At 48.4% G+C, this 8,058-nt stretch overlaps 1 protein-coding gene across 1 annotated transcript; it reads right to left on the minus strand.

Moving 5' to 3' along the window:
* Positions 1-814: 814 nt before the first annotated feature.
* LOC100285235 (plant-specific domain TIGR01570 family protein) lies at positions 815-2,018 on the minus strand. The gene has a single exon (NM_001158129.1). It carries the CDS (start codon positions 1,842-1,844, stop codon positions 963-965), a length of 882 nt encoding a protein of 293 aa, NP_001151601.1. The 5' UTR covers positions 1,845-2,018; the 3' UTR covers positions 815-962.
* Positions 2,019-8,058: the final 6,040 nt, after the last annotated feature.

The raw sequence follows: 8,058 nt of genomic DNA on the forward strand, positions 1-8,058 counted from the left end.
TCTTTGGTTACACCACTGGCACCGCCAAGGGTGATGCGTTGCGGGCGTGCATCGCTGCCTGCAAGGTCTACTGGTCGGTAGAGTGTGTCGCCACCACCGTCCTCGCGGGCTTTGAGTTCGCCGTCCACAATGGCGCCGACGTCATCTCCGTCTCCTTCGGCCAGGATGCGTCCCTCGCCAATGACGCCAAGTCCCTCTTCCACGCGCCTGTCAGGTCGGCTCCCTCCATGCCGCCATCCACAATGTCTATGTCGTATGCTCAGTCGATAACTCTAGTCCTACGACGACACCGTCGTCAACACCATGCCACGGGTCACCACTATTGACAGGGACCTCCCCAACGTCCTCACTCTCGGCAACAGCGTGCACCTTAGGGGGCGAGCTTTGGGTCCACCACAATGCACTTCAGCGCGCTCTACTCGATGGTCGACGTCGCGGGCACCGCCCAAGCCACCTCCAACTTTGCGACGCCACCAGCTATGGGCTCGACACCCTGGACCCTGTGAGGGGATCGCGGGTGGAAGCATAATTGATGAGGGGGATAATCCAAATAAGTTAGACCGCTTTTGAGTGAATAAGAGAAATAAGATATTCAGACTGATCTTGTTCCTTGGTTTCAAAGGTGTGGATGTTTTTGGATATATTTGTTTGGATGGATGTTGCAAAGTTTGAAGTGGTGCTTTATAGGGGTATATAGAATAGATATAGATAGATTAGTGCAGAGGAGAGATGATTGACCAACAGCACAAATTCACAATATATGGGAAATCCAGCCAGAAGCCCACACTGCCCAGAAAAGGAAGTCTGCCAATAAGTTTCGTTCTGCAGTCTAAACTGACAAGCATTTTTCACAACCACCAGAGCAATAATAAGCACGAAGAAATCAAATGTACTAGAAAGACAGCAGGTTAGCATGCAAGATCACGGTGTCTGACGCATGCGCCGCGAAGTTAAATGTGCAATCAAACTCTAAGGAGGTAGATGCTAAGCTCCGGGCCGCCATTGCCGCCGGTGCTGCTGTCAGGGTTCATCATGTAGAATGCCTCCGAGTCGCGGGAGCCCACGACGCGCTCAAAGCGAGCGCGCATGTACATGACGTCCCCCTCGCCGCCACCGCACGCCGCCGGTATGACGCCCGCGCCCATAGAGACGGGCTCCAGCGCGCGCAGCACGCGCAGGTCTGCGGCACCGCACTCGCGCCGCACCGCGTACCCGCAGCCCTTGCCGTTGCAGTACGCGCGCCACGCCTTCTCCTCGACCAGCTTCCTGCACCCACCGGCGCCGCCATTGGTTGCGGCCGCGGCGCTCGGGAAGGCGCAGGCGCCCTTGGCGCGGTCGCACTCTAGCGCGATGCGGACGAGGCCCGAGGCCATCTCGCGCACCAGCGACGCCGTGGGCGCGGCGAGCTCGAGCAGCAGCGCGGGGCACGCGCGCGGGTCCACCTGGAACGCGAGGTGCACGTGGCCGCGGCGGCGGCCGTAGAGCGTGCCCGTGATCCGCGCTCCGAGCCCGACCTGTCGGTGCCGTCCGGCGATGGCCGCGGCAAGCGCCGCGCGCAGCCGGGAGACCGCCGCGCGGCACCTCTTGCCCCGCTGCTTCGGTGGAGGTGGCGCCTTGGGATTGGGCGGCGGGGATACGAAGTCCTCCGAGTGGAACGACGGGCAGCTGGAGGAGAACGCCATGGTCGCCTCGTCCTCGTCGGCGTCCTCCGCGCCCTTGCCGGAGCTGTCCTCCCCGCCGCCGGCTGCGGCGCCATGGCTGCTGCTCTTGACAAGAACCGGCCACTTGAAGTTCCTCCGGGAGAAGGAGGAGTCGTGGGGGCTCTTCGCCATGATGGTCCTCATGGTTCCTGGTGTGGGACTGTGGGCGAGGGTGGTATTCCAAGTCCGTGGTCTCCGAGTGCAGTAGGATGATGGACTATGGAGGCTTCGTATACTGCGAGCGAGATTGGTGAGCAGAACCCACCAAACTAAGCAGTGAGCACATCCACAGTCCACAGAAGCAGACAGGGGAGAAGAGAGAAGAGAAGCGCAAAAGCTTCTCGGCTTTGTCTTGTTCCCAGGCTGGCTCTGCTCTTGCTCTGATGTGCTGTGTTTTCATGTAGAAACGGTAGACAACAAGCTGCAGATTCTGGCAGGCTGTGACTGTGAGCAGTGCTAATCCATTTGGCAAACAATTTTACCGTTTTCGTTACACAATAGATGATACTTTTAACCTTTAGACATCTACTGATCTTACTAAAGTATTTTAGTAATAATAATATTTATAAAAATTGAAATAAGACAAATAGTCAAATAAAACATCTAAAAATAAAATATTATGTATTTTAAGACGGAGGGATAGTGATGTGCTGATGGCAAATGGACGGCCTAGACATGTGACGGCACGACCCATTAGGCTCAGTTAATAAATTGGAATTGGATTGTGTCGGACCAGCGCCAGTGCTATAGTCAGTCCAGACATGACACATCAATCTAGTAATCGTGTCCGGCCGGTCTTGTTAGCACGCATGACCTATTATAACTGGCTGATATTGTAAATATATATAATTATAATTTAAAAATAATGAATATAATCGGTGGCGTGGTTAAGATTTTAGCAATGGGTGGTTCAGTTTTATTTTTTCCACAATACAAGTGCAACAATCGATAAATAGGTATATAATAAAAAAAATTCGCCAAATATAATATGGTTAAATAAAAAGGTTGTACGATCATTAACATATTAGAAATATAAAGTATAAAACTCATCGGACATCTTAAAAATAAAAAAATATAAAAAGTTTAGCAAAAAATAGTATGGTTGTATGTACTGCACATATACATATATACACACACTCTATTCATCATCTAGGGTGATAGACCGTTGGGTCCATCACCTGGACTACTTGGCGCGCGCGCCCTCCTTCCGGCTTCAGCCCCACGCGGCTCTGCCCCGCATAGCTCGTGCCCCCATGGTTCCGCCTCGTGCGGCTTCGGCCCCGCACGGCTCATGTGCCCTGCATGGCTCCACCCCCACGCCGCTCATTTCCTAGCTACATTAAGTCATTCCAATCAAGATTAAGTCATTCTAGTAAATATTAAGTCATTTTTAGAAAACATTAAGTTATTTACTATTTTTAGCATTTTTTGTGGGTTTTCTCAGACATTTTCTTATGTCATTGGTTTAGTCATTCCAGAAAAATATTAAGGCATTCTAGCATCCAGACAACATTTAAATCATTCTAGGTAACTTTAAGTTATTCCAAAGTATAGGTAACAGAAATATTAAGTCATTTTTTAGAAAATATTAAGTTATTATTGTTTCAGCCTTTTTCTGGGTTTTCTCAGACATTATGTTAGTTAAATTGAATCCAACAATTTGTTGCATTCTTTCGATTACAATTGTTCCACTTAAGTAAGAAACGCTGATTAGCACACCTAATTTAGTGAAAAACATACTAATTTATTACTGCATTAATCTTACAACATCACACCTCTCTGTTCTTAGACACTAGTAAAAAGTGCCCGTCCAAGACCAAGACGACTAGTTGCAAACCCGCTAGAAGGGCTCCTTCCAGGACTTCGTCAAACACGACGTCACCTGCAACTGCAAGCTCATTGGCACCAGGTTCTTCAACAGGGGCATGTTGCTCAGCAACCCGGTCGTGGTGGACGCCAACTGGACGCGTGACACTGGGGGCCATAGCACCCCACAAGCTCTTCACTGTCGCGGACAACTTCGTGCCTCACGCTAGCCTCTTTGGCTACGCCACCGGCACCGCAAGGCCCACGTGCGTCGTCGCCTATAAGGTCTACTGGTCGGTAGAGTGCGCCGCCACCACAGTCCTCACGGGCTTTGAATCCACCATCCATAATGGCGCCGTCGTCATCTCTGTTCCTTCGGCCAGGACGCGTCCCTCACCGATGACGCCAAGTTCCTCTTCCACGAGCCTGTCATGCTCGACTCCCTCCATGCCGCCATACACGACGTCTCCGTCGTATGCTCTGCCGATAACTCTGGTCCCACGACGACACCGTCGTCAATGCCATGCCATGGGTCACCACCTTTGACAGGGACCTCCCCAACGTCCTCACCCTCAACAACAACGTGCGCCTTAGGGGGCGAGCTTTGAGTCCACCACAATGCACTCCAACGCGCTCTACTCGATGGTCGACGTCGCGAGAGCTACCCAAGCCACCTCCAACTCTGCGATGCCATCAGCTATGGGCTCGACACCCTTGACCCTGTGAGGGGATCGCGGATGGAAGCATGATTGATGAGGGAGGAATAATCCAAATAAGTTTGGTCATTGAATTTGAGTTAATAAGATAAATAAGAGGTTCAAACTGATCTTGTTCCTTGGATTCAAAGGTGGGGATGATTTTGGGTGCATTTGTTTGAAGTGTTGCTTTATAGGGGTATAGATATAGTAGTGTGTCTTGGAGTTTGGTAGGACCTCACTGACAAAGTATAGAGGACGTTGTCACGTTGGGCCTTAAGAGCCCAACCTTCTTCTTGCCTCTCAATGACGAGAGTTGCGTTGACACACAACCTAGTCGAACTTCTTTAGAAGCTGATAGAGTGGAGTCCTCATTCACCAAGGCACGAGATGAAGCGGCTCAGCAACGCTACACACCTCGTGACTTGTTGTACCCCTTCGTGATGTCTATGATCATCTCTAGGTTGGCTTTGATGCCATGTTCAGAGACGATGAATCTGAGCAACATACCCCTCTAGACACCAAAAACACATTTTCAGGGTTGTGATTGATGTTGTTCGCTCAAAGCCTATCAAACATTTGCTCTAGGTCGCCTACGAGGTTGTTGGCCCATTAGAATTTGACTACAATGTCATCTATGCACGCCTCAATGACTGATCTGATGAGGTTTCCAAAACACTTAATAATACAACACTCCTATGTAGCTCTCGTGTTTTTAGGCTGAATGACATTGTCAAGTAGTAGAATATTCCAAATAGGGTGATGAAAGAAGTAATGACTTGGCCAAACTCTTTCATCGTGATCTAATTCTAACCGAAGTATGCATCAATGAAACAGAGAACTTCTCATCCTGATGCAGGACAAAGAAAACAGGTCCTTTGGACATACCTTGTTCAAGCCCATATAGTCAACACACATTCTCCATTTCCCGTTATTTTTCTCATACAAAAACATGATTGGCTAACCACTCGGGATGATACACCTCCTTGATGAATCCGACTACCAAAACCTTCATGTTCTCCTTGTCAATTGCCCAGCTTATCGAAGTGGCGTATGCGCTAGTTGACTAGCTTGTAGTTTGGCCTGATCTTCAAGGCATGCTCAGTCACTTCCCTCGGGATGACTAGCATATCTGAGGGTCTCCATGTGAATATGTCCTTATTCACGTAGAGGAAGTCGATGAGCGTGCTTTTTCTATTTGTTAGAAAGAGACACGCTAATGTGCACCACCATATCCTAGGAGCTATCAAGGTCGATCAGGACTTCCTTGACACCCTTTGTGGGGTCGAACGATCTTACTGACCTCTTGGAGTTGGGTGCATCCTCGACCGCTTACTCCTAGATGACTACAAGCTTCTTAGATGCGATGACCTTCATGGTACACTCACAATTTTCCACCTCGCACTCATAGGCGTCTCGAAACGAGGTTTCGATGGTAATAACATTGTGCAAAATAGCGTGGTAAGATCCATTGAACCCAACCACTTCAAACATTAAGGTCTATGTTCGATAGTTGGATGGATCCTCAGACATGGTGGACATGTCGATCTACTTGATGGGAACTTCCTGCTACCCTAGAAAGACACCATGGAAGGGTGCCCTAGTCGGCCATACATGTGAGCAGTCAATGCCCATGGCGTCTAGCATCTCTGCATACATGACGTTGAGGTTGCTGCCTTTATCCATTAGTACCTTGGAGAGATGCTTTGTGCCAATAGGGGTCGATGACGAGCGGGTACCAACCCTGTTGTGGAAGCTAACTTGGTGGTTGGACCAATCAAAGGTGATGGTCGACTCAAACCATTGGACCTCGTACCATGCAAGCTTTTTTCAGCGCTTGGTGTCATTCACTGCCGACCCTTCGAAGATCATAGGGCGATCATCCGTCTTTAGAAACTCGTCATCCTTCTCTTCACTGTCGTCACCCTCTCTTGGGGCCACCGTAGAAGAATTTCTTCGTCAAAGCATAGTCCTTGTGCATGTGCTTGACAGGGAAAGCATGGTTGGGCCAGGGCTGCTGTCACACCCAGTTTTGGAAGGCAAACCGAATGCGAATCATGTACGTGCCAGGATCAGCAATTCACGTACACAGCAGTTGCATAACTGGACATCATCACATGGTGCTCAAAGTAATAACATAAAAGGGAAATAATAGTCGATTACATCATGATGTCCAAGACATCCACATAGTCTTTAACAATTATCAAAGTGCGGAAAAGAAACGTAGATACACATGGCCTACACAGGAAGCCGACTGGGGGTTTGCCGCTAACCCATGCCTAGAACTCATCGTACTCTTGGAACTCCTAGAAGTCCTCCTCCACGGCTTCATCTTCACCTGAGCAGTGGTTGCAACGCGGACAATCTAGGGGGGTTTGGTGTGTAAAGCAAGGGTGAGTACACATCAACATACTCAGCAAAATGTCCCATTTGGCTGTAGTGGACTAGCTTTATGTGGAGTTAAGTCAAGCAGTTGCTTTTAGTTAGTCAGATTATTATTTACTAGTAGAAAGCCATGTTTTAGAATTAACCCAAGTTATTAACCCGATGTACCCTTTCCAAACGGAAAGAATACCACTTACCAGTACCATAGTCATAACCAAAATCATCATCCTCATCACCACCTGTAAACCATACATCTCTGATCAAGTATCTCTAATCAATGGAGCTCCCTTGGCCGCTCATAACCACGAGCACGGCTGATATATCAGTTTCATAACACTCTGCAGAGGTTGCGCACTTTACCCACAAGCCGTGATTCCCTCTTGCCTCGGGCCGATCAAACCCTTAAACACTACTAAGGTGAATAGGCAAGGTTTCACTACGTAGTCTCTACAAAGATTTCCTGAGGCTGTAGCCACCCGTTAGGTTTCCTAAATGTACTCCACTCCTCCCCAAGGGGCAAACCAACCTTGGCAGAGCGAGCCGCATACACCGAGCCCCATTGATGGCACGACGGCGAAGCGAATTACACCTCAGTTCCTCTAATTATTCAGCTAAGGGTGTCCCATTCCACCCTCATGGTTGCACTGTTTTCCAGGGCGGTCATCCAACGAACCAGTCCTTACGGAGAGGCACTCGAGAAACAGCTTGAGTCCCCTTAAGGGCCACAAGTACCATCATCATAATCAAAAGGGAAAACAACATATCATAGATAATCTCATCATGTTCATTGATTAATGTGAAGCACTAGCATAAAGCTAAACCATAATAACCCAACCAGAATTGGTAAACAAGGACAAGATAGATAAAAGCTAGTCAATCCTTAGGTATAAACTGTGTAAATGCGGGGAGTGAGTTATAAGAATGAGTAGGACATAGATGGGTCAAGGGACACTTGCCTTCACCAACCGACTGCTGCTCAGGGTCTTCACCTGCAACTCCTTCGGACTCCGCCAACTGACCGTTATCTATATGAGTTTCAAACATACATTCCACATGTTTTAATACAAAGAAACAATACACCATACAATAGAATGCAATAAATAGACAGACGTTTGACGTAGGGCTCGCACCTACAACGAAACGAGAAAGAGAAAGTAACGGTCGAGGCTACGGTCGAGAAGCGATCACGTTACACGATTATGGATTAAAATACTCGTCTAAACAGAATGGTATTAGTTTGGCTATCGCGTTTAGCATAGGGTAAAGTCATGTTCCATGTTTAATCATTATAAGCAGATAAAGGTGAATTAAAGGGAATTGTCGCACGGCAGGACGTGCCACACAGCACTTAAATTGAAATAAGAAACAAACGACTCGTCGCGTGATAGAGCGCACAACGAGACACTGGCAATAATTATAAAGAGACGTTAAGCATCGCTTGACGAAACGCACGACAGCATACGTCAACCAAA

Source organism: Zea mays, chromosome 8, assembly GCF_902167145.1.
Source record: "Zea mays cultivar B73 chromosome 8, Zm-B73-REFERENCE-NAM-5.0, whole genome shotgun sequence".
Classification (NCBI taxonomy): Eukaryota; Viridiplantae; Streptophyta; class Magnoliopsida; order Poales; family Poaceae; genus Zea; species Zea mays.